Genomic DNA, 27,090 nt, shown 5'->3' with positions numbered 1-27,090 from the left:
CTTATGTTTTGAAGGCTTAAACTGATGACTGCACAATATAATGGGTGAGAATAATTCATGAATCATACAAAAGTAGTGCATACTGTGATTTTTCTTGAAAGGAACAATGAACATGTGAATTGACTCATTGACTATAATGTGTCAGTGTTCAGTCCATGTGCTGTCCTCTTTACAGTCTGACAGTACACAGATGTGAGCATTGTGTGTTTGAATAGGTCCTTATTGAGATACAGTTATCCTAAAAAGATTACATACCCTGGCAGATTTTTGGGAGGGGAGACGTCACGTACCTGACCACACTCTCCTAAGCCACAAGCCCTGCCTACCTAGCGCTTTAAACACTAACCTGGGAGGCGGGGCAGCGAGGCAAGAAGGAGGAGGACACCGGAGCAACCATCTCTAGAGGTAAGTAGCTGCTAGAGATGTTTAGTTTAGCCTCCCATTCGAATGAATGGAGGCAGCCGGCGCACAGGGGGTTAAGTCTGTGTGCCGGCTGCTTCCATTCATTCCTATGGAACTGCAGCGGAGCCTTCACACTGAGTATACAGCGTATACTCGGTGTGAAGGCTAAGCAAAGCATTGTGGGAAAAGATCACCGATCTCGATCCTACATAAAAAGATCGTGTTCGGAATTCCGATGGCGATCGTGAAATTTTCTCGATCGCCGATCGGAATCCGATCTTTTCCGAACACAATCGCTCAACCCTACTACTGACATGATGCGGGGTTTATTGCCAAACTAGTATTTAGTCAAACTCACCAGTCATGTCAAATTTGAACATCTGACTCTTTTTGCCTAATCTGGTTTTGCCCCTATATGTACAGTGTAAAACTATTTTGTGGTTTTCAAGTGAAACTGTATTTTTTGCTGTTCATTTTATAGGAAGTAATCTATTAAATATTCAATAAATAAATGTCGAACCCCAACATGTAACTGACACTGCAAATGCAGGATGACGTTAATATAATAATCAAACATGGGACTGGAAATTGTGAACCTCCACAATGCTCTCACATCTTCCTATTACTTTTTATGTTCATGCTCTCTTTACTATATGAATAACAGTCTGACAATTAGAGCTGAGCAAAGCATAAATCTCTACATTTCTGCCTCTTGTGAGAGATTATGGGTTATGAATATTGATTCCAACTTGTAATGTGCTCAGCAGTCATCCAGTTCTGTGGCAAATTAATTTTGCAGATATATGTAATATTCAGGGCTGTATTTGTTAAGCAGGACTCGGTAAATGGAGCATTTCAACTGCAAACACGACTCCAGGAGAGACTTATATTCATTAATAAAAATCCACTTCTTGCACAAATGTAATTCCAGAAATGAAGTCAGCAGAGTAGATCAATAACGTTCTTTTTATTACTACCAAGTGAGTGCAACTCTCCATGAATGTGGATATACAGTATGCTTATAGGCTTGGCCACCATGGCAAATTTGTAGGCTCAGATAGTCGACTGGTCAGTAGCCCTCTATGCATGGTTAAAGAGCGATATATCATTTAAAGGAAAAGCATTGCCAGGAAATTACCGTATTTTTCGGACTATAAGAAAAAATTTTTGGGGAAAAGAAGGGTGCGTCTTATAGTCTGAATGTGGCGCCTGGCACCCGCCGTAATAGAGAGGCGGAAGCCGGCAAGTGATAGATGCCAGGGCCTGAGACATTGCTGCGCTCCTCTGCCCTGCATGAAGCCAGCAGCGGCAGCAGCGATGCTATTTCGCTCCTCCGTCCCCCCGCCGCTGGCTTCATGCAGGGCAGAGGAGCGCAGCGATGTCTCAGGCCCCGGCAGCTGTGATGGCGTCTATCCCTCGCCGGCATCCGCCTCTCTAGTACAGCGGATGCCGGGTCAGTATCGGTGGCCTCTTCTCCCCCGGGGCCGGTCCCCACCGGCCCCGTACCTGTAAAGTTGCAGGCCGGCTCCTGCGCGGCGATATCGCAGGAGCCGACCTGTTCGGGTGACAGCCGGGAGCCTAATGAGGCTCCCAGGCCTGTCACTGCTATATTAGTATTGCGGCTGGGTCTATGACCAGCCGTAATACTAATAGACAGAATGTCCCATAGACGGCAATACAGTTGTATTGCCGTCTATGGGACTTGCAATCAAGTGACCGCAGGTTCAAGCCCCCGGGGGGAATAAAATAGTAAAAAAAAAAAAAAAAAAGCTCTAAAAATATATAATAAAAATATGACATAAATAACAGTTCTAAATCACCTCCTGTCCCTAGAATATATATATAAAAGTAGAAAATCATATGTCATAAACCACCGGGTTTTCTTTCAATACAAGGTGATCTAAGCAATAGATATTCCCCAAAATGGTAAACTAAAAAGTACTTCTGGCCCCGCAAAAAAAACACTCTATGCATCCCCGTACAGCTGCAGGGTCACCTGTCAATGTGGCCTTGCAGCTGTTGCAAAACTACAACTCCCATATATTAAATATTTTACCATTTTTTGCTTCAAAATTTTTTCCCCCTATTTTCCTCCTCTAAAACCTAGGTGCGTCTTATAGTCCGAAAAATACCTAATGTATAAATCAGATTTTTATATTAAAGAGGCTCTATCATTGTGAAAAGTCATTTTTAGCTAAGCACATCCTTGCATAGCCTTTAGAAAGGCTATTCCACACGTATCTTTTGTATGTAAATCGCCTCAGTGGTTTTTTAATGAGCCCGTTTTTATTCATATGCTAATTAGCCTCTCTGTGCACCCCGGAAGTCTCATTGTGCACCCTCTGTGCTATTCTTTCCTATGTATGTGTACAGCACAGGCTGCTGCTGATGACTTCCTGCTTCCTGTTTGCACACACAGATAGGAGAGAATAGCAGAGAGCAGTGCTGCTGGGAACTTCCTGTGCTGGCTGGAAGCTAATTAGAATATGAATAAAAACAGGCTCATTCAAAAGCCACTGAGGCAATTTACATACAAAAAGTATGTGTGGAATAGCCTTTCTAAAGGCTATGCAAGGGTGTGCTTAGTTTAAAATGACTTTTACCAATGATAGAGCTGAGAACATGATTGTGCTATTAAGTAAGGTTGCTACTGCAAGGAATACAGGAACTCTGCATATTAATTAACTTAGTGATCAGAGTCAGAACTGCAGGATTTTTAGGTTTTTTTTAAAGACAAAGATAATAACAAGGAACATTTTTAAAAGACTATCTTCTTTAGAATATGTTTAATCTAAAATATATGAACTATGGTGTATGGTGCTCTTCACTTCTAGAAACTCCCTCCCCCCGCTTTTTTTTTTTTTTGAGATGGGGTGGCTTTTATTATTCGGTCACATGAACTCACCGTGGGAAGTGTGAGGGATCATCATCTAAACTACTGGAGGAACAAATATTGTTTTGAATCTACTTGTAAAGAATTAAAAATTAAGTTGGCAACCTTAAGACAGTAAGGTGCCAGATTCTGAGACTGGTGCTTTTGGAGGGAATTAGTAGTCAACAAAAATCAAAGGATGTGAGATATGACAAAAATGAAGGTCACAATGAAAGTCATGCGTCATTCAGGAAGTCTACACTGAAACAGAAGCAACAGTAAAATTCCAGTGCTGGCACTCAACTGGTGTCGGAGCTACTGTACAAACTGTGACTTCATATTGAAAGGTTTTGGCCCCAATAAAACAGAAAAAATCCATTATCAGGTCATTAGTGCTGACCATATGTTGTATTTTATGGAGTAATCTTCTCTGTTTCTGTCTCAAGCTTCTCCATTAGTAAAGGAGTGTAACGTTATCATTGCCCCCTGCTCCGTCCTTTTGCAAAGTCCAGTAATTTACCCCACAAACTGGCGTATGTTTGCTGATGGAGATGACATTGGGTAATGTTAGATATATAGGATACATGTTACAGTGAAGCTGAATATGCCAAACTGTGACATAAATGTAAGGGTATGTTCAGACAGAGTTTTTTGCAGGCTGATTTTGATCTGGAATCCGCCTCAAAATCCGCCTGCAAAAATGGCTCCCATTGACTTCAGTGGGAGCTGCTCGCTTTTTTTTCCCGCTAGCTAGTAGCGGAAAAAAGAAGCGACATGATCTATCTTGCCGCGGATTCCACAGCTGAGACATCTGCGGCTCGAGACATGCTCCTGTTTAGGCCCATTCATTTGGGCTTAGTCAGGTGTGGAATGCCGTGAGAGAATGCTGATGTACTGCTAGCCGCGCCAAAAAAACACACGGCGGAAAAATTTCCCCCATGTGAATGACCCCTAAAAGTGATGAATGCTTACACAGTTCACTGCAGAAAAAGAAATAATGCAATAAATGAAATAATGCAGTAAAGAGCCATTAGGAAGGTAATAGCCAAATATCTGGAATTTCTAGTTAATATTTAATGACCATTGGAAAGCAATGCATGATAAGTATAGATGGGATGCTTTTCTATATGGTGATTAATCAGTATTTAATTTTTATACCATCTTCTCCATATAATTTTTTGGGAATATTTTACAATTCTCATAAATATTTTCTTAGTCTTGAAAGTGGTGAACAAGTTTTCGTGTTACATATACTGGTAGTTTTCCATGAATTAAAGAAGTTTTCCTGGATTTACCATTGGTGGGATTCCTGGCATCAGGTATCAATGTTTAGCTATAGGTGGTCTCAACTTTGTAACAGGGCAAGTTCAGATGGAGTATTTTGGACCGGAACCTGAGGCGGAGGCTGCCCCAGGTTCCGGTCCAGAATACAGGTAGCCGCGACTGAACGCCAGTGCACAGTATCAGCATTCAGTCGCGCACTCCGCTACAGATTAGGCCCAATGAATGGTCCTAGTCGGGAGTGTCTTTGGGCTGAATCGAGAGGCGAAACAGCTTGAAGAATGAGCACCTCGCTTCTTTTTCCAGGAGCTGGAACAAACCGGCTCCTGGAAAAAAGAACTGACCGGCTCCCATTGATTTCAATGGCAGCTGTCTTTTTGGTCAGGATTTTGAGGCAGATACGGCCTCAAAATCCTGACCAAAAACTCTGTTCAAACTTAATTCAAACTCTGTCTGAACTTACCCTAACAGTATTAAAAGAGGGGATGTCGTACTCTAGCAACTTAGCGTATTACCAGAAAATACAAACTCTTATCTATACGTTTTTTAAACATGGGTCAGTGCCATTCACTTATATATTTGTGGCTATTTTAGATGGAGCAGTCCCATTTAAGTCCCCCTGGCTGATGGGATCCCAGATATCATTGATGGCCTACTGTAGTTTGTGACCCATTACAGTAAGACCTTTAAACTCCTGTAAGGAATCTGTTTATATATAATAAGCTGAGCAAGTACATTCCATGTGAGTTGGCATTTTTATGGTTTTTTGCCCAATAAAGCTGGTCTTACACTGTGCTCTTCACTGAAGACCTGCATGTGACTTTGATTTGCATAATGCCGAGCACATGTTACTATGCATGTTGCCTATATACTATCCACCATTAACTGGAAAACCTCCGATATATTGGCAGAGTAGAAATGTACTACTCATAGCTGCAGTTAAAAACAGGCAGCTGCAGGCAGTTCTTACGTTAAAAAGCCTTAAAGGGGTATTCCAGCTATCAACTGTATAGGTGATAAATATTGCCCCTCAACCACCAATGACCACTGAAAGAGGGGGAATTGGTTCCCTATCCTCCCCTACCACTCAGCAGCAGGGAGAGTTTGAGTAGACCAGCAGACAAATACATTATACAGTACATGGCACTGCTCCATTCCAACTCAATGGAGTTAAAGAAATAGGCTAGCGCTGGATAGGAGATAAATGCTTCAGATAAAGTTATATTGTTCATAGAATTTTAGCTGCCACTTATTCTCTATCCCTATGTTCAGTAGTTTTCGTGTGGGGCAAAAAAAAAAAAGGGTTGTGCCCCTTGCTGTCTGTTTGCTGTCCACACTGCATGATGAAGCTTCATGTACATTGTTTTCTTGTTGCAGTTCCTTCATTTCATTAATTTTATTTATTTTCAGTTGACATGTGGTCTGTGGGGTGCATCATGGGAGAAATGATTAAAGGTGCCGTGTTGTTTCCCGGCACTGATCGTATCCTTCCTTACAGAACAAGTATTCCTGACCGACAGCCGCATCATTTTCTAGAACTAGAACAAGCAGACTAGGGTAGAAGACTCCAAGGGTCTCTTTAGTGTTTTTCATCCGCATCATAGTTTTTTTGACCTCCTGCACCATAATACAACAATTCATTATTTCAAGGCTTTGCGTAAGGGCTATCTTGTATAATGCTTTCAATCTACCTAATATAAAGTACACATGTCATTAATATATAATAAACATAATGCATTTATTAATAACCTGCAGCTCCTGTTTATGCACACGGCAACTTAAGTACATCTATAGGTCCATAGTGGTTACACTGCAGTTGTGGGCTCACTTGACTTGGACAAAACACAAAAGAATAATAATACCGCAATTCCTATAGTCATCTAAGACTTATAATGGATTGCAAATACCTAGACATCTTTTATAAAATATAGATCTCATGAATTGAATGTCAAACTATATTCTAAAACGGGAAAAAGTGTCCTGACTAGAGACTGGGGCTGCCAACCCAAATATCTTGCCAAGTTACATAGTAGGGCTATGGGTTTGGTTCAAACCAATATGTAAGAATTGTACGATATGGAGAATTTTATCATTTAATTCTATAGTTATATGGATGAAATCAAGGGATTTGGAGCTCAGTATATGAAACTTGTTGCTAAAGCTCTGATGAAGGTATAGAGTGACATTGAAGCGGTTTTCTGTAGAATCCTTTAGCATATGCACAGAATATACCATAAATGTCCAGTGGGCTGAGGTTGATGGACCCCCCACCTGTGTAGACTGGATGCTTAAAGAGGTTATCCAGGAAAAAAAAAAAAAAAATATATATATATATATATATATATATATATATATATATACATATATAATATATCTTTTGCTGGAAGTCCTCGCCGGCTGTGACGTGCCGTGTTCCTTTCCTCAGGCCACTATTTGGCCTCAGCGATCATGCAAACACTGAGGACAATCAGTGGCCTAAGGAAAGGACATGTGACATCGTAGATAATGTGGTCACATACAGCGGGGACCTCTGCTGGAGCAGCAGGACCAGACTGCACTGGGAGACACCAGAGACAAATGAGTATGTTTTTGTTTTGTTATTTTTAACCTTACCTGGCCTAAAATATATTTTTTTCTTATCCTGGACAATCCCTTTAAGTGTGTTCTTTTTACCTTAGAGGTCTATGAGACTTTCAGAAATAGGGTAGCAAGCTTTCCATCCTGTACAAGTCCCAGTTGGATCCTTGCTTTCCTGGTGGGTGGGGCTCCTCTTATCAGACATCTATCGTATATGTTGTTATGCCATGGATATGCCATATGTTTGTTATATTGGGAAGACCCTATTAATTATTTTGTCAGTTTATACCATAGCTTACACTGTAGACACAGAGATCTTCAAACTCATTTTCATGCTAGTGCTGCTACACCAATTCTTATTTTAGGGCAAAAGAATCAATATAATAATGTAGGATATAATCTATAATCTGAGTCTACTACTCAGGAACCTGGCATGATGAGTAATTGTAGGCTTAGTATCACCACATAACTTTCTACAGGTGCGAATATGTAAAGGTATGTCACTATAACTATGTTTGTATAAATAACATAGTGCCGCCATATTTGTTATAGCTGTTTATGTTCCGCAGTGTCAGCCTGTTGACTTGATAGTACAGATGTAGCAGAATTAACTGCAGCGGGATACATTGCTGCAGCATGATACCTATCGTATAACACAACTAAAGCCAATCAAAGGTCACTGAAAAATGTTAAGATATAATAAATGACTGCTTAGCTACACTGTCCAATTACAGTCTGAAGTAGTCCAATGTCTTGGCTTAGGCACATATATGTTGGTAGTATTTCTTGGTACGGTATATAACGCTTATGGAAATCTGCAACGTTTGTTAGCTGCATTGACCCTTATGGGCAAATTCAACATATGAGGGCTCCAAATGTGTTTACGTAACAAGATGTGAGAACATCCTTAAACTACTGCTTCATCCCTTATTCTTTCCATTGTTGCCATGCCACTTCATATTGGCTGCTGTCTTTAAGGCCCGGGGCCCCACGGGATGTAAACGCTGTGATTTGCTCATGGCAGGAACTTTGTGGTAAAAATTGTGGCGTTTTACAGACAAGACAAAGTGGATGGGATTCTAGCGAATCACATGCCCACTTTGCGATAAAAACTGTGGTGCGGACACGCTGGAATTTCAAAAACCTGAAAGCGATTTAGGAACAACTGAAACACAAGGTCGTGATCTCCATTACAGCCAGGAAAAATTAAAAGGGGCGACTGCTGCATCTATACTAAAGCAAAATAGTCTAGATTAGGAAACATTTTGGAGATCTAATTTTCAACAATGTATGAGATAAAATCAAAATCATACAATATGCAATAAAAAATATAGAAATACATCTCTATATACCCCCTTAATGGTACAATCACTGCTTGCTGTTTAAACCTAGCTCTACAGGGTTGGGGTATCTGCCCGGGAGTGGTCAGTGCCGAAGCCTGTCAATAATGTTATGCCATGGTTGGATATAATTCAGACTACCATGTCCCGAATTGTTATATTAAAACTACGACATATACATACCTCCCAACCGTCCCGATTTCCGCGGGACATTCACGATTTGGGTGACATGTCCCGCGGTCCCGGTTGGAGGGAGGCATGACACTGGGGGCAGAGATGTGGGGACATGAATCTGGGGGCAGAGATGGAGAGGACACGAATCTGGGGGCAGAGATGGAGAGGACACGAATCTGGGGGCAGAGATGGAGAGGACACGAATCTGGGGGCAGAGATGGAGAGGACACGAATCTGGGGGCAGAGATGGAGGGGACATGAATCTGGGGGCAGATGAAGGGTGTATATGAAACTGGGGGAGAGATAGAGGGGGACATATAATTTTCGGGTGACTGTAGGAGGATTATACTGTGTGCGGGCACATGAAAAATTAACGAGTGGGCGGAGTCAACACAAAAGTGGGCGGGGACAAATTTGCCGCGGCGCGCGTAGCGCATTTTATCCCTCTTTCAGTTCTTCAAAAGTTGGGAGATATGCATATAGATTTGTATATTGTGGTTAATTGCCATTCTGCTTATGGCTGTTTGCCATTGTTGGTGTTATATGAACGCTGTGGTAATATGTATACTATCTGTGGTTACATATAAAGCTGTATCTGTGGATGGTATAAAATCAGTGTGCTGGTTTGGTGATGGCCCTAGCAGAAGTACCTATAAACAGCAAACACTGATTGTGTCTTTTAGGTTGTGTATATAACGACTTGTTTCTATATTTTATATCACATATGTGATGCGCTATATTTTAATATAAATATATATACATATATATATATATATATATATATATATATATATATATATATTTATCTGTTTCCAGGGAAAGAGCAATGAAGCGCATTCTCTGGTCCGAGTAGACAGAATGTTCTTGTCCTCCAAGTGCACTGTAATCCACGAGCTAATGTTGTCTAGAAGAGATAGACTTCTGTTCAAGTGCTGCAGTTCATCAGCAGAGTTTCAGAGCTCAAGGTTAATATCTCTGGCTTTTCATGTGTGTCTTGGCAACAACTTCCTCCCACATGCATTCAGTCATGCAGCCAAGCACAATGGATTGCAGAATAGTAAGGGCCCCATCTACTGGACAGATTGTAGAACACAGAATGTGTGTGATACAGCCTGTGGTTTATTCAAGATCACCATTTCCCTTCCGTTCATTGTATTGATTCACATGAATCTAACGTATGTCCAGGTTTTGTAGCTTTAATCTTAGTGCAGTACTTTATAATTTGAGGCAGAGCTCTTTGTCATGTAAGTCTCCTTTGTGATGAGAGTGTTCCCTAGCAATGATATCCATAAGATTTCATTAAAAGGTTATTGGATGATATATTGTAAGGCTGCCAGATCCTGTATAGTGTGCCTGGCATTAAGGAGACAAAGACATTGAGCGGAGCAGTGTGAGAGCAGTCAGCGGCTCTTAACCATTAGCAGTAACAACAAATGTTTTCTGCTAATTGACTGAGAATATCTGACAGTTAGCACAATCCGCCTCTAAAAGTCCAATATCCATTTTAATGTATTCTAGGCACAATGAACTTAACTGTAACTCTGATTATAATAGCAGATCTCAGGACCTGCTAGTGTGCCCTGTATTGGCATTTAAGACTAACTCATTTTCTAGGTTGTTTTGCAAATAAATAGTTCACATAAGTATAAGAAACATTGTAATATATCTTATCACATAAAAATGCTTCTATTGCAACTGATCAGCTCCTCCCTGCCTGCTAAACTGCTCAATTTACTCTCAGATCTAGAATTCTATGGGGATGGAAGGGGGTATAAGGAAGTAGAGTGAATAAGAAGCAGAAAGAAACAATTGTCCTGGAGCAGAGTTCAGTAAGGCTGTGGTCACACTAGGGTTGGGTGACTGTTCGGTGAGTCCATCCCCCACTCCACTTAAATATGCAGGAAAAAAAATCCTGCAAGCAGGACTTTTCTCTCTACCAATTTCAGACAATACCAAACATAATTTGGGCAGACCCCATTATAGTCTATGGGGTCCATGGGTTTCTGTGGGTAACCTCTTATTAAATTGTCTCTATCAGCAAAATTATGCCGTATGAGCCCCACATATGCCTGAATAGCCTTTACAAAGGCTAATCAAAGACTGCTAATGGTATTTTAAAAGCCCCCCCCCCCCCCCCCCGTTTTAAACTAAGACCGTAAAAACATATATGCAAATTATACTTACCATGCACGGTGGGCGGGTTGTGCACTGGTGGTCATCATCTTCGGTCCCACCTTCCTCTGGTGTGTTTGTCCAGCGACGTCCTCCTTCTACGCTTTCTTCTTCTTTTCACCGGCGGGTTGTGTTTAAATCCTGCGCGTGCGCAGTAGCGTTCCCTCTGGAGCACTACTGTGCACGCTCTGGCGCCATTTTTGTCAATGGCAGCTTGCGACCATACTGCACATGCGCATTATGCTCACGTAGTTCTAAGGGGTCAGATCCCCTTAGAACTACGACAAAAATGGCGCTGGAACATGCGCAGTAGTATAATTTCCATATATGTTTTTATGGTCTTAGTTTAAAACGGGGGGAAGGGGGGGCATTTAAAATACCATTAGCGGTGCCTGAATAGCCTTCATTCGTATTCATATTCAGGCATATGAGGGGGTCATACGACATAATTTTGCTGATAGGGCCCCTTTAAATGGATAGCGTTTCTGTTTTTCGGACCCCGAAATGGACCTAAAGAATGGAAACGCAAATGCTAGTGTGAACCTAGCGTAACCCATCTAGACTGAGGATGAAGCTGAGCAGTCAATTAAGCAATTTAGCAGGCAGGAGAGGGCTAATAAAAGGGGAAGCATTTGTCTCTGATAAGATATAGTATAAATCTTGTTATATTCACCTGAACTGTCCAATGACAAAAACAATGACTTTAATTATTGCAAACAGCTAGTCAGCAGAAGAATATCTTTGGCAGTGTCTTATTTCCCTGAGAACAAAAAAATAGGGGCAGTTGAAATCCATCTGCCAGATTCTTAGCTTTCCCAAAATTGTAGACAGTCAGTTGAGCAGTCTTTCTGGAGTCCTCAAAAGAAAAAAAAATCTGTTTGTTCCCTATGGTGGCTCACTGAGATTAGCTACCTCAATAGGGTAATCCACATTCCTATAGACAACTAAAGGTAACCTATGATCACAATGAATTATTTCAAAGAATATTTCACTATTGCAATGACAAACCCAGCTTTGCTACATATGGATTAAACATTCCACATTTGTTCAGAAATGTTTTTGTGCTGAAATTGAGCACCAGCAGTTTCCAGATGGAAAGTATCCAACCTTTTGTTATACCCCCATGCATGCAGTGGGCATGTGCCATATATACGGTACAAATGTGTATACCTAAGCATTAGTATGTTATATATTTTTAATGCTGAAGACTCATGCTGGAACAGCTTCATATTTCATAAATGCATTTTTAAATGTTTCTGTGTCTTATGATGCCTAAATATTTAATGAGATCTTATGAGTTATTCTCTTCTGGACCATCATTTTATTCAATATTATTAAAGAAATCTTTCATACCTCTGCAGTTACCCTGAAGAAACACAATATTTAATTTTCATCACGGTGTCCTTTCAGTGAGCACATCTTGATATGGCACTATTACAATATAGTCACAGTATATAGACTAATATCAGAGTGTACAGATATCTTGATGTAAGTCTTTTGTTGCTTTTTCTGTTCTATATTCTACTTTATGTGTTGTGGGCCAAAAGCAAAAGTTGAATTACAAGTGTCTGAATTGGCGGCTATGAGTTAATGAACCACTTAGGGCTCGTTCACATCTGTGACCGGTCTCCGTTCGTACAGGTTTCCGTTTCCTGCACAAAACTGAGCAGGAGACGTAAACCTGCAGGACTCTTTCATACCCATTAATTTGAATGGGTTTGAAAGATGTCCAGCCGTGAGAGCCGGTGAGCGTTATATGCGCTCCGCGGCGAAACCGTTTTTTTTAAATCGGACACAGTCGGACATGCAGTACTCTGTTTCAGGTTTAAAAAAGCCGGTTTCGCGGCGGAGAGCATAAAACGCTCACAGGCGCACACATCCGAACCCGGTCTGACAGCTATCCGTCTTCTGCATTCATTCTGCATGCTTCATACATTAGATGGATACAGACTGAATTCTCATATGCGCAACAGCTATTTTTCTTGACTCCACCACACGCACGCTGAACATGCATGCTTGATGGGACTTATCTGTCCAAGAATAAGAGGATTAAACATGTTGAAATCTAGCTGCCCAGTGCTTTACTGTATTAACATCATTCATCAGGGAAGAGTCTGGGCCGCCATATACATATGATGGTCAGCTGATCCCAACATTATTTGGTTCAACTGACATGAAAGGGTTTGTTCAGGAAATACAGTTTTCTGGAAGGTGGAGAAGGTGAGAAATAAGGCTGTTGAAAATAAGGCAATCTAAGAAAAGGACCTGAGATATCACTCACATATGTCATCTGTGATGTCCCAAGTCCTTTGTTGAGGCCGCTTATTGGCCTCAGTGGTCACGTGAGTCAAGGACTTCTGCTGGATCTAGGACCAGAAGGTGGGGAACACTGGAGTGCCGGGAACAGGTGAATATGTTTTTTGTTTTTTTTCCACCTTTCCCGGCCTCCAGGAAAAAACCTGTATATCCTGGACAACCCATTTAAAATAATATGTATGGCAAGCTTACATTTTGGTAGCCAACGTATGTACATGAGTCATGCTACACGTTCCATTTCTCATTAAGTAACATGGCTGCAAATCTTTCTTATATTCGTCCTATGTTATACTTGGTCAATGTCACATGATGAACAAGGGACTTATTCATTCTCTTCTTTTGTATGAGAAAATTTAAGGTTGTTTTACTGTTCTAAAAGATAGCTATATTAGAAAAATCCTTTTCCCTTGGATTAGTGATGTATGGCAGTGGTAATAACCATCAATTACCGGCTTTCTACTGGCAGCTGCCTATTGTTTCCAGCTTTGACTTTAGAGCGATCAGCTACTGGATGCTAGATTCATGACACTTTAGTGTAAGTTAGTGAATAGCTACTTAAAGTGTACCTGTCATTTTATTTTCACTTTTTGTGAATGAATAGATCAGGAGAATATAACAAACTTTGCAATATAGCTTATTGGGGGAAATTGCTTCTATCTCATGTTATCAGCTCCTCTCCTGCCTGCTAAACTGCTCAGCTCACTGAGAGATGTCTTATAGGAGTTGTCCATTTTCAGCAAATGCTTGTATAATAAAAAGTTGTACAATTTCCCAATACACTTTCTGCATCAATTCCTCACAATTTTGTAGATCTCTGCTTGCTGTCATTCATTCTGCTTGTTCCCGGTGGATAAAAAATTATCCATATTCACATGTGCACAGCTCGTTATAGTCACAACACAGTAATTAGACATCTGCCTGGTAACGAGCTGTACACCTATGTGCTCATAACATGACCATGGACTGTAAATCACATGACAATGGACTGATTTGTATCCACAAAATGACAGCAAGCAGAGATTTAGAAAACTGTGAGGAATTGATACAGAAACTATATTGGAAAATTGTATAACTTTTTATTATGTAAGAAATAACATTCATTTTTGGAAACTGAAAAATTCATTTAAAGAGGACCTTTTACGTCCTCAAAGATGTTCAGTATTTTATACTACTAGAAAGTCGGAATGGTGCTGGACATATCGGTGCCATTAATTTCGGCACCGATATCTCCCCACTGTCAGAAAGGCGGTCCTTACAGCTCAGTGTCATCACAGGGCTGTGAGGGATGCTCCCTTGACTGTATTCTTCCATAGACGTATACTGTCAGGAGGGGCGTTCCTCAATACGGTATAAAGAGAAATTTCAAGCACATTTTACAGATTTACAATCCTCTAGGTTGATCTCCAAGTGTATACAGACTTAAAATTGCTAACAAAATAATTAATCTTGTGGTATATAGGAAAGGAATTGGCCCATTTTCACATATATGTATTACATCCTCAACAACTGCCCCCTATCCAAACCATTTTACCTGGGGTTGCACTGCACTGAATGTGCATCACACATAAATCCATGGTCTCTCAGATGGCTCACTTCAATTACTACATGTCTGGGTGTTACAATCATCATTAAATCAACAGGGGCCATAGTTTTCTCTGTAAGTAACAATAATAACAAAGCAAGGAATTGAACAAGCAAAATTAAAAAGCAATAGCTTTTTTCCATGTTTTATCATAGAAATCAGTGATTATCAACCTGCGGTATGTGGACATAGCGTGACTAAGAACTACTGGCCGGGGTTCATGCTGCACTGCATGCAATTCCTTCTGGCCAGAACAGAGACCTGTGCATGACCGTGAACACCATCTTTACATTAGAAGCACAATGATGCCATCAGTTCTTCTCATCGCAGTTACAGTCACCCTAGGAGCCAGTGGTGAGCTGCATTCATTACTTACCACTCTGCTCTGGGCTTGGAGTGCTGACGTCACAGCAGGCCTCTAAGCAGAGACAGGAATCATGGAGCAGAGGGGTGAGTAATGAATGCAGCTCACTACTCGCTCCTGGGGCACCAGTAACAGCAATGAGCCACCACCATCAGTACTTATCTCAGTTACTGACACTCCAGGAGCCAGTGGTGAGCTGCATTCATTACTTACCACTCTGCTTTGGGCGCCGAGTGCTGATGTCACAGTAGGCCACTAAGCAGAGAGAGGAATCATGGAGTAGAGGGGTGAGTAATGAATGCCGCTCACTACTCGCTCCTGGGGCACCAGTAACAGCAATGAGCCACCACCATCAGTACTTATCTCAGTTACTGACACTCCAGGAGCCAGTGGTGAGCTGCATTCATTACTTACCACTCTGCTCTGGGCGCCGAGTGCTGACGTCACAGCAGGCCACTAAGCAGAGAGAGGAATCATGGAGCAGAGGGGTGAGTAATGAATGCAGCTCACTACGCGCTCCTGGGGCATCAGTAACAGCAATGAGCAGCACCATCAGTACTTATCTCAGTTACTGACACTCCAGGAGCCAGCGGTGAGCTGCATTCATTACTTACCACTCTGCTTTGGGTATCGAGTGCTGACGTCACAGCAGGCCTCTAAGCAGAGAGAGGAATCATGGAGCAGAGGGGTGAGTAATGAATGCAGCTCACTACTCGCTCCTGGGGCACCAGTAACAGCAATGAGCCACCACCATCAGTACTTATCTCAGTTACTGACACTCCAGGAGCCAGCGGTGAGCTGCATTCATTACTTACCACTCTGCTCTGGGCGCCGAGTGCTGACGTCACAGCAGGCCTCTAAGCAGAGAGAGGAATCATGGAGCAGAGGGGTGAGTAATGAATGCAGCTCACTACTCGCTCCTGGGGCACCAGTAACAGCAATGAGCCACCACCATCAGTACTTATCTCAGTTACTGACACTCCAGGATCCAATGGTGAGCTGCATTCATTACTTACCACTCTGCTTTGGGCGCCGAGTGCTGACGTCACAGCAGGCCTCTAAGCAGAGAGAGGAATCATGGAGTAGAGGGGTGAGTAATGAATGCCGCTCACTACTCGCTCCTGGGGCACCAGTAACAGCAATGAGCCACCACCATCAGTACTTATCTCAGTTACTGACACTGCAGGAGCCAGTGGTGAGCTGCATTCATTACTTACCACTCTGCTCTGGGCGCCGAGTGCTGACGTCACAGCAGGCCTCTAAGCAGAGACAGGAATCATGGAGCAGAGGGGTGAGTAATGAATGCCGCTCACTACTCGCTCCTGGGGCACCAGTAACAGCAATGAGCACCACCATGACTTTTTCTTACTAGGGAGTACTTTGCTTGAAAAGATTAATAAACACTGAGATAAATCACACTGCTACTCTTCTATTAACAGTAAAAGACTACAGAATACAGTTAATGCCTTAACATATGTTCAGATATTGACCAGTGGAACAAAGTCATAGAGCAGCTGGGGACACCGTGTCCAGAATTCATGAAAAAACTTCAACCAACAGTTCGGAATTACGTGGAAAATCGACCCAAATATGCTGGTCTCACATTCCCCAAGCTTTTCCCAGACTCTCTATTTCCAGCAGATTCTGAGCATAATAAACTCAAAGGTAGGTGCCTGAAAACTAGTATATTAGGTTGTGTACAGATAGTCTAGATAAGAATTATAGAATGACATTTTCCTAGAATATTGCTAAATAAACCCCTTCCATAATGCATAATGGAGATTCCCTGTCGTAGAGATTGAGAAAGGTCAAATAAAGATTGGATTCAATAGATCAAATCCAAAATGGATGAATAGTGTCAGAAATCTGCCAGTATGTGATGACTCAGACAAGGAGTCTGCCTGAATGACTCTTGCAGTGATTTATGAGTGGACAGAATAATGCTCATAGCAGAGGAGGTATAGAAGCCATGATTTATGAAATATTAAAACACGTGGGCAGATCTGCCAATCAATATATGCCAGTATACTGGCTTACACACCCTTTTATTATGTACAATATTATTCCTGTATTACTATGAATGTAATGAACCTAATTTAGCCTGTATGAATTACTGAAATTTATTTTAGAAGGGGTAATGTATGCCCTGCTAAGATTTCTGGGCGAGGAATATGCAAATAAGACTTCATCAATAAAAAAAAAGAAGAGGAATTTGTTTCTAGCGCCACCTTTTGGATGGTAGCTTCCTATAGATGAATACCTGGGAATAGCCAAGCCAGTATGACTGCTATAACAGGATGATGAGAGACTAAACTCGAGCTGTCTGTGGAGTTATATTGACTTGGCTATTATTCCTACATTATGTCCTTAGGGTTCTTTGAAAACAAGGTACCCTATTAATTTATAGGGATCTACCCTCCACAAATTTCTCTTTTCCACCAATGAAGTCTTATTCACATATTCCTTAGCAGGCTATGGATGGTCTAATAAGTCCTTGTACTCGTAATGAGAGATATTAACCCTTCCAAACCACTTCTAGACCACTCAGCCAGCCTGTACCCTGCTCTGCACTGATGAGAGGCGAAATCCTTGAAACAGCGGTCTGAGGATGGAAAACCCTTACATTTGGAATAGTTACACTGGTTTGGCTATAATTCCTAGAGTGTACCCTTAAATATATTTTAAAACCATGTATTGATCTATAAGTGGCTTCCAAATGGTGGCGTTAAGAGCAGATTCCTCTTTTTCATCAATGAGGTCTGATTTGCATATTCCTTACCCTGAAATTTATTATATTTATTGATAAATCATATTGTCACCATTATATCTTATTTAGCTAGCCAAGCAAGAGACCTTTTATCAAAGATGCTAGTGATTGACCCAGCGAAGAGAATATCAGTGGATGAGGCACTACAACACCCCTACATAAATGTTTGGTATGACCCTGCAGAAGTTGAAGCGGTAAGACTTTGTATTCTCCTTCGTAAAATCGAAAAATACATACTGCTATGGCAATTTCCAACGAATTGGCATGATCACTTTATTTAATGAGCTATAGTTTCATTGTTTTCACACTGTGTTAGCAGAAGGAACTGCTTGTAGTTCAGTTTCCTTTACCCATTTCATTTATAATGGTGGATAGCTCTCTACTAACCTGTTGCTCTTGCTGACCAAACACGATGGCCGTAATCCAATGCAAGCAGGACATACTGTACAGTAAGCAAATGTCTGACAGGTTGGAATGGTGTGAAGACGTAATACTATAATATATTGCAATACATTTATTAATACTTTCCTGGCAATGACAGAAAATGTCTATTCATGTAGAGTGCTTACTGTCGGGATTAGTTTGGCAGCACATGCAAGATATAAAGGGGTTACTTTATGATGAATTATATCCTATTAGGGCATAGATGTGTTTGTATGGGCAAGTGGATCCAGTCTATTCACCTGGTGGACCCAGCCCATCTATCTGTTATGTGGCTAGCTGTTCAATGTATTGTGGTCATTTAATGCTGCATTACTAAATATATGGCTCCCCCTGGCAATAATGGGGTTTCTGAAGCTAGTTACAATGGTGATCAGCTGATCTCCAAGCCGGGTTTCCATAAAAAGAGGTTGTGTTTTTGTGACAGTCCTTTTAACTTCTTTTCAAATGCATTGTACTATTACAATGAATGATGCCATAGCTCCAAGGTCTGACAACAGGGACCTGGAGGCAGTGCCCATGATCAGAGATATGAGCACAGCATCTGAGTGGTTACTGTCACTTTTGCTTTCCTGTTTAGTAACAGATGGCTCTCTTGTAGGGAGATTGTAGGAGCCGCCAGGAGTCTTCTCAGATATACCTATTACAGATATTGGAATTTTACCATAGATTGCAGTACAGGAGTACTACAGTCTAGGCTACAATTGTTCTAATGATTACAGGTTTAAACCACCAAATAGAAAAAAATATATATATATATATTTTTTTTAATATTTAAGAAAACTATATAAAATTCAAATTACTCCATAGATCACATATAAATAGAAATAAACAGACATACATTAGGCATCCCCAAGGCTAAAAATGCTCAAACTATTAAAATATAAAAACATTTATCCCTGGTATTAAAACATAAAAAAACTATATAAATTTGGTGTCACCATGATTGTATTGACATGCAGAATAAAGTTGACATGTCATTTTTAATGCATGATGAATGCCATAAAATTGAAGCATGTACAAAATGCCAGAATTATGTTTTTTTCCCCATTTAAATGGAGTCCTTATGAAGTACAATTTGTCCCGCAAAAATTAAGCCCATATATGACTCTAACTGGAAAAAATGAAAACACAAAAATGGAAAACAGTGTTCTCAAGTGGCTGTAATCACAGATGTATATTTGGTTCCTTAGTTTTACTAATACCATGTCAAGGTGGTCATACAACTTAGACATCTGTCCACCAAACACTTGTTCATCAGACAGCTATTCCATTGACTTCATTGGGAGCCCCATGCTTCTTTTTTACATTAGCTAGTAGTGGAAAAAAGAAGCGAGATGACCTATCTTGCCGCGGAATCCGTGGCTGACTCAGCCGTGGCGTCCGTGGCGCGAGAATCCCTCCCGATTAGGCCCATTCAATTGGGCCTAGTCCGGAATGGAATGCCGCAACGGGATGCCGGTGCACTGCATCAGCTTTCCGTTGCGTCTAGCCAAGTGTTATGTTCACAGGCGGAAACCATTTTCTGCCGTGTGAACATACCCTAAGACATTACACTATGTGAAGGGGCCACTATGGGACATCATACTGTGTGGAGGGGCCACTATGGAACATTATACTGAAAGGAAGGCCACTATGGAACATTATACTGTGGGGAGGGGCTACTATGGGACATTATACTGTGTGAAGGGCTGCTATGGAAGTATACTGTGTAGAGGGCTTCTATGTTAAAATAACACTGCATGGAGGGCTGCTATGGGACATTATACTGTGTGGAGGGTCACTGTGGGACATTATTCTGTCATATGTATCTTTGGTATGAATGGGGGGCACTTTCTGAACAGCCTGGGACTGTAAGTTGCAGTGGAAGAATATAGGGTGTTCTGCATGCTCAGGCTCAGTATCTGTTCCTAACTGCCGAACTGGCAAAGCAGATGTTTAACGCCTTAGATGCTGTGACCACAGAATCTGTTTTGGAGGGTGCTTTCTCCTAGAGCCATTGGAACCCCTGTGAACAAGATCACTGGGATCTGATGCCTTTACATGGCAACCAGGTGCCTAATGAAGGTGCCAGGGCTGCCTATGTATTCTTCTGTTAGGACATGCCTAAAGGCAAAGGCATGGCCTAACAGACTGTATGTCAAAAAATGACAGGCATTATACTGCATTGCACTACTTAGGTAATGCAATGCATTATAAAATCAGCATATTAGAAAATCAGAAGATTGCAAATTAAAATCCCCTAGGGGTAAAAAAAATTCGTGAAAATAAAACACAAATTAAATAAAGTTTAAAACATCACTGAGAATGAGAGCCATTATACAGGTATTATATGGGAGGGGGTTGGTATGGGGGTCATTATATTATAAGTGGAGCACTGTAGGGGTCATTATATCACATTTGGCAGTATGTAGGTCATTATATTACATAGATGTGGAGGAACTGAACGGGCCATTCTACAACATGTGAGAGTACTGAGAGGGACACTCTATTGAGTGGGGTTGCCCTTATACTACATGAAGAGGCCATTATATATCTGTTAATGAAGGTTCCAAGCTAAGCCTTATTTTGTTTGTAACATTTATAACTCGGTTGGGAAGTTTTCTCATTATGGGGTACTTCACTTGAAAAAATTGAGAAAAACTGGTTTAGAGAATGGCTTTTCATTGGCTGAAAGGAAGCAGTACACTTTTAACTACAGAGAAAAAGTGCCAATGTGAAAAATATTAAGACAATAAGGAAAAAAATCCACTGTATTTTAGTTTGACTACTAACTACGTGTTCTTAGCATTGGAACACTTCTGAGATAATTCACATTGTATCATGGCAATTACAGTTAGTAGCTGCAAGCATGAAATCTCTTGTGAAATTTGACAGCAACAAACAAAAGAGAATAAGATGTCTGCATGTTACATTTGGATTCAGAGGGCTAAGTGGCCCCCCGCAGCGTGAAAATGTGTGTTTGACATTTCAATAAATGGCATCTCCAAGACATCAAAGGTGGAACATTTTACGTAGACATAAAAAGCTTCAAATACAATTTCCTCTAGCGATGGGATATATTTTTAACCCAGAAGCAAAAAATGTTAGCATAGACTGAATCAGATGGTAGAATATTTATGCACTTACTAAACAAGATACAGGAAGAGAATTGGTTGAATGTGGTCCCTTCAGCCCCGTCTCATAGCACAATTGCCTTTGGTGCCTATTGGAGCCTGCACAGATGGCGTTACATGATATTCTCAGTAGAACACACAAAGTAAATGAAAGTGTACATAACAGAAATGTCACACAAATCATGACAAATAAAACACAATTGAGTCTTGTTTAGAGCTGTTGTCGACTGTTGGATAAGATGAGAGCCCATCCTGGAAAATGAGGTTCCAATGAGGTTTTGGTGGTGCTCACAATTGCAGGGAAGCATTTTCAGGGACAGTTTAGAAAATATGGAAGTATTTGCTTTACTGTAGGTGACCTCTATTTTGGCAGATTCTATAGTCATCATTCATTCATTCAGTTGAATGTAATATAGTATTTAGTGTGATCTTTGAAGCCACTAAACATGCTGGCTTATAGGGGCTATGCCATGAAGAATATGTATCCTCTAATCATAGAAAAAACCTTCAAAAACAGAAAACCATTGCTGAGCCTTAAAAGGAGTCTTTCATCTGTCCAAGTATAATTACCGTCACCTTCTTTGTATAAAGCACATTACAGTGATAAACACTATGCCTTTGTTGTGGATGTCTCTTTTGTAGATCTGCAGAAAAACAGTTGTGAAGTCTGCGTATAAGACAGCTGGTGCACTAGGGGCGGGCCTTCAGCTCCCTGAATTGCTGCTCTTGCCACTTAGACTCCTACCATCTCCTGTCTGCACTACCATGTACAGTGGTAGTGTATCCTCCGCTGCTATGACACAGCCATCTCACTTGAGTAGCAAGAGCAGTGCTCTCAGGACTGAAGGCCCACCCCTAGTGCACCAAACTATCTCATTTGCATAAGACTTCAAAATTGTTTTTCTCCAATTCTACCAAAGTGACATCCATAACAAAGGTGTATTGTTTGTCTCTGTAATGTGCTCTGTAACAGGGTGGTGACAGTTGAATATGCTTGGGGGACGTGACTCCTTTTCACTCCTTTTAAATAAATAGTTTCCCATTTATTTTATTGGCAAAATTTGAAATTTGATGCTAATATTGCTGGTCAGAGACTTGTGTTTTACAGGATATAATATACTTCTCAATGGCATGCCTATAACTTATTTCCTAAATTTTATTAACCCTTTCTGGGAAGGATTTAAAAAAAACTATTTTCAAACTGTTTCTATACACTTTTATTATATTATTACATTACAGTTTACCATAGAGCATAAATAACACATTATTTTTAATCTATGAGAACCCTTACATCAATACCATATATACAGTAGTTTTAGGGAGCGTTCACACTACCGTCGGTGTCCGACATGTAGTGTCCGCTCCTAGTGTCCGCTCAAAATCTGTCACGGACACTAGGAGCGGACACTAGATGTGTCCGTGACACCTGTCATTCACTTGAATGGGCATCGGGTGCGTTCTTTTGCACTCCGTGCCCGTCCTTCCCTGTCCGCAAGAGAAGATGTCCGACTTCTCAAGCGGACAGAAAAACCCTGCATGCAGAGTTCCTCTGTCCGCTTGAGAAGTCGGACATCTTCTCTTGCGGACAGGGAAGGACGGGCACGGAGTGCAAAAGAATGCACCCGATGCCCATTCAAGTGAATGACAGGTGTCACGGACACATCTAGTGTCCGCTCCTAGTGTCCGTGACAGATTTTGAGCGGACACTAGGAGCGGACACTACATGTCGGACACCGACGGTAGTGTGAACGCTCCCTTACTTATATACTTATAGAGTCAATGACTTGAAACGTCGCCTTAGCGGTGGATACAAAAGAAATGCTATAGAACATAGAGATATTTTGGCAGAACCACCATTTTGAACAAGTTGATTCTACCCGCTACTGATAATGGTAGAGCACTCCATATCTTCAACTTCCTCCTAAAGTATGGTAATATAGGGTAAAGGTTAAGAGCAAGGCTTTGTGCTGGATCCTTAGTAATATGTTTGCCCAGATACTTGATGGTTGGAACTATCTGTGGTCCTAGAATTGTAGTGTTAATCTCTGCATCTCTGAGTGGCACAAGGTACATGACGGAGGATGTAGATCAATTGATCTTCAAGCCGGAGTAGTGTTCGAAGTTGTCAATCACTTTGCTTGGTGAAAGGAAGAGTCTGGGTTCTATAGAAACAATATCAAGTCATCAGCATACAAGGCAACACATTCTTCTCCTTGTGGATGTGTTATGCCAGATTCGATCTCATCTGTTCCAAGCTATAGGGCAAGTAGTTCCTCAGTCAATGTGAATAACAGAAAGGAGACGGGGCATTGCTGTTGGTTGCCCCTGTGGAGAGTGAAGCTTAGGGAGACTGAGCCATTGATAACTATGTTGGCATTAGGCACTCCATAAAGTAAAGAGACCCATTTGTGAGAACTTGGTCCAAAGCGCAGTCATTGAAGGAGCTTGATGAGATAAAATCATTTGATGGAATTGAAGGCATTGACTGTGTCCAGTTGGGCCAGGTCCCAAACTTCCTCTCTAGCATCTCTAGCAGAACGCAATTGAACTACAGTTTAAGCTCTGTGTAGATTGTTGAAGATGCTTCTACCAGATGAACCCTGATTGGTCAGGATTGATAAGAAGAGGCATTACACTGTTTAGTCGTTTGGGGAGAACTTTAGTGAGTAATTTGTAGTCCTAATTGAATAGGGATATGGGGCAATATGAACCTCAGTCTACAGGGACCTTTTCAGGTTTGAGAATGATCACAATGGACGCGTCGTAGAAGGAAGGTGGAAGTGTATCTTGTTGAAGAGAGTAGTTGAGGGTGTCGAGGAGAGGAGGAAGAAGCTGTTCATGCTATGTAAAACATAACTTGAATGGAATTCCATCCAGGCTCAGTGATTTGCCAAGCTGCATGTGAAACAAGGCTTGGGCCAGTTCATAGAGTAATAGAGGCTAGTTTCTCCATGAGGTTAGGCAGTGCAGAGCCGTTTAGATATGTAGCTATCTGGTCTTATGCGCAAATTAACTGGGAAGTATAAAGGTGAGCATAGAAGTCTGCAAATCTATGGAGAATGTCAGGTGTAGAAATCACAAGGGCATTCTATGGGAAGGAATCCACAGTACTGCAGGTGAGGAATTATTTTGGTAAATCAGGTTAGTGAGTAAGCTACTAGCCTGGTTACCCTCCTCAAATTACCGCTGATTCTTAAAGAAGCTGCTTCATTTACATTTCACCTGTAGAGAGAACAGTTAGTGTCTACTAGCCTGCAGCCATTCTTCACAGGTTGACTTCTGTCAGGTTAGCTGTATACACTATCTCCAAGGACATGCTGGTATATACAAGTAGTATTAGGTACTTTTTACAGATACCATTCTGCACCACAACCAAAAAAACAGCATTTCTGGTATTATTTTTTAGCTTTGGTTTTTATGGAGTTTATCATTTTATTTAATTGCTCAGTATTTTTAAGTCTTATTAGGGGTCTAGTTCATGGGATATTCTAATTCTTGATAAAATACATTACTACTGCAGTGCATTCTGGTGGTCAACACATGACTGACAGCCAACCAGTCAGGTCCTTCTTATGGCACCGACTCAGAAATCACCATATCAATTCTGTATATATACAGTGCTGATTGCTCTGAAATGCACATGAAGGGTGCGGAGCGTTATAGAGCTTAGGAGAATGCATGACCATTTCTTATTTATTTACACCAGTGAAATTTAATACAGATATAATCAGTTAACCTGATCTCTAAGCCGTCCCAAAAATCCAGATCCAAAAGCCCAAAGAATATAAAATCAAGAGGGAGCCATAAAATTTCCGCTTTTTTATCAAAACATTGAAAAGTCCATATCACATCACCATATACTCAAGCCATGCAGTTGGCCAGTTGAGTGGGTTGATAACATTGATAATAAAAGTAAATTTTCTGGATCCCTCCTTTACTGGATTTTCTGTTCCTTTGATATTGAAATACATAATCTTTTTCTGTACATGTTTATGGGTAAGAATGCGTCTTATGGGTGTAAGAAGGGGCAGATAATTAGATAAACTGTTACGTCATCTATTGTCAGTAGTGGAAGCACAGATGGCTCGGTTGTGTTATAGAGGTGTTATCTTCAATCATTATACTTGTGTATTATGTGTCTTGTGTGTTATATAACTTCTGAATAAGTTGACTGCTACAATAAAACCTCATGCAGAATTGGCAAATGTCAGTCTATTATTAGGCTTAGACCCGGTTCACATCTGCGTTCAGTATTCCATTCAGGCAGTCCGCTTGGGGACCCCCGAATGGAAATCTATATGCATAGAAAATTGGCTACTTGGGAAAACACATGGACCACATAGACCATAATGGGGTCCGTGTGGTTTCCACTCAGTTTCCGCACAAAACATGCAAGCAGCAGTTTTCTCTTCGCATGTTTCATGCAGGAATCAAACGATAACCACACAGACCCCATTATAGTCTATGGAGTCTGCATGTTTTCCCAGGTAACCGCTTTTCATTGCGTAAAGGTTTCTGTTCGGAGGGTCCCCAAGCGGACTTCCTGAATGGAATACTGAATGCAGGTGTGAATTGGGCCTTAGATGTAAAACTACAGGATTTAGTACTTTTTAAATACAGATAGTGTCATGTAAATGTAAAAAATCTGTTTAGCATAAAAACATAGAAATAGGTTGTTTCTGGTGACCCTTTAACATTCATGTAGCAGTTATGGCTAGTCTTAATTGGCATTGGTACTAATCTAGGGCATTCTCCTACAGTACTTTGAATATGGTAAATGTGGATTTATTCCTTTTATGTATTTCTAAGTTTGCCTAGCAGAGAAAAAAAAAATCCTAAAACTCAGATATTGCTTAAACTTTCTTTTTAGCCACTCTCCATGGTGCTGAAAGATAAAATATTCCCTATATTTTGGCAGTCTCTTACTGGAACATGTTCAAGTATTGACAGTCTTTCTTGCACCTTAAAATACAGTACTCGCCATCGTTCAGTATAAATACTTTAGATAGCGAATCTAACATAAAAAGTGGAAACAAATTTAAAGCTTTGTCTGAGACTCACATTGATCCATCTATCATTTCCCTCATGTAACTACAAAGATTTATAACTAACACATCAAATGTGATATGAAAAGAAGAGTTTTCAGAAATTCATTTTATTTAAGGTTCTTTGATGTACAGCAGAAAGTAATCCAATTTTTTTGTTGTTGGTTGTTTATCTCTCTTCATATGGAGTGAGTTAATAATATAGTAGTAGACAAAAACTTACAAACTTATTTATGCATCTAAGATGCTCCCTTTCATTTAGGATGGCACACATATTATACAATATTCCTGCCCCAATGTCCTCCAAGTGGCTTCATTCGTATCTCCTGTTCATGTTACGGAGAATATTTATCTTTTTGGATGAGTTTTTGTCTTTGTGGATGAGTTTTGCTTGCTGTGTCTGCTCCTATACTAAGTATAATATTTTCTACTGCTGTTCTCTGAGGAAGCCCCAACATGGCTACAATGATCCCCAGGTTTTTAAGGAAAATGCACTGGCCTACCATTCTGCAAATTACAAGACAGCTCTGCTACTTCACAGTGCATTCAAGTGCTCTGCTTGTGGGTAATCACAATGGGGGATATTTACTAAACTAGCTATAAGAGGTTTTTGACACAAAAGTGGTGAATTTTTTTAGCGC

The 27,090-nt window shown here is 40.8% G+C and overlaps 1 protein-coding gene across 4 annotated transcripts in view; it reads left to right on the top strand.

Annotated features, from left to right (window-relative positions):
* MAPK10 (mitogen-activated protein kinase 10) overlaps positions 1–27,090 on the top strand; it is a 211,418-nt gene that overhangs the window by 169,502 nt on the left and 14,826 nt on the right. For all 4 annotated transcript variants that reach the window (XM_075284712.1, XM_075284703.1, XM_075284720.1 and 1 more), the window contains exons 9-10: positions 16,563–16,745; positions 17,917–18,041. In XM_075284712.1, coding sequence (XP_075140813.1) covers positions 16,563–16,745; positions 17,917–18,041 — 308 coding nt within the window. The remainder of the gene's footprint in view (positions 1–16,562; positions 16,746–17,916; positions 18,042–27,090) is intronic.

The sequence above is a fragment of the Leptodactylus fuscus genome, chromosome 1 (genome assembly GCF_031893055.1).
Source record: "Leptodactylus fuscus isolate aLepFus1 chromosome 1, aLepFus1.hap2, whole genome shotgun sequence".
Classification (NCBI taxonomy): domain Eukaryota; kingdom Metazoa; phylum Chordata; class Amphibia; order Anura; family Leptodactylidae; genus Leptodactylus; species Leptodactylus fuscus.
The sequence above is the reverse complement of the archived record's forward strand: the minus strand, read 5'-3'. Positions and strand labels throughout refer to the sequence as shown.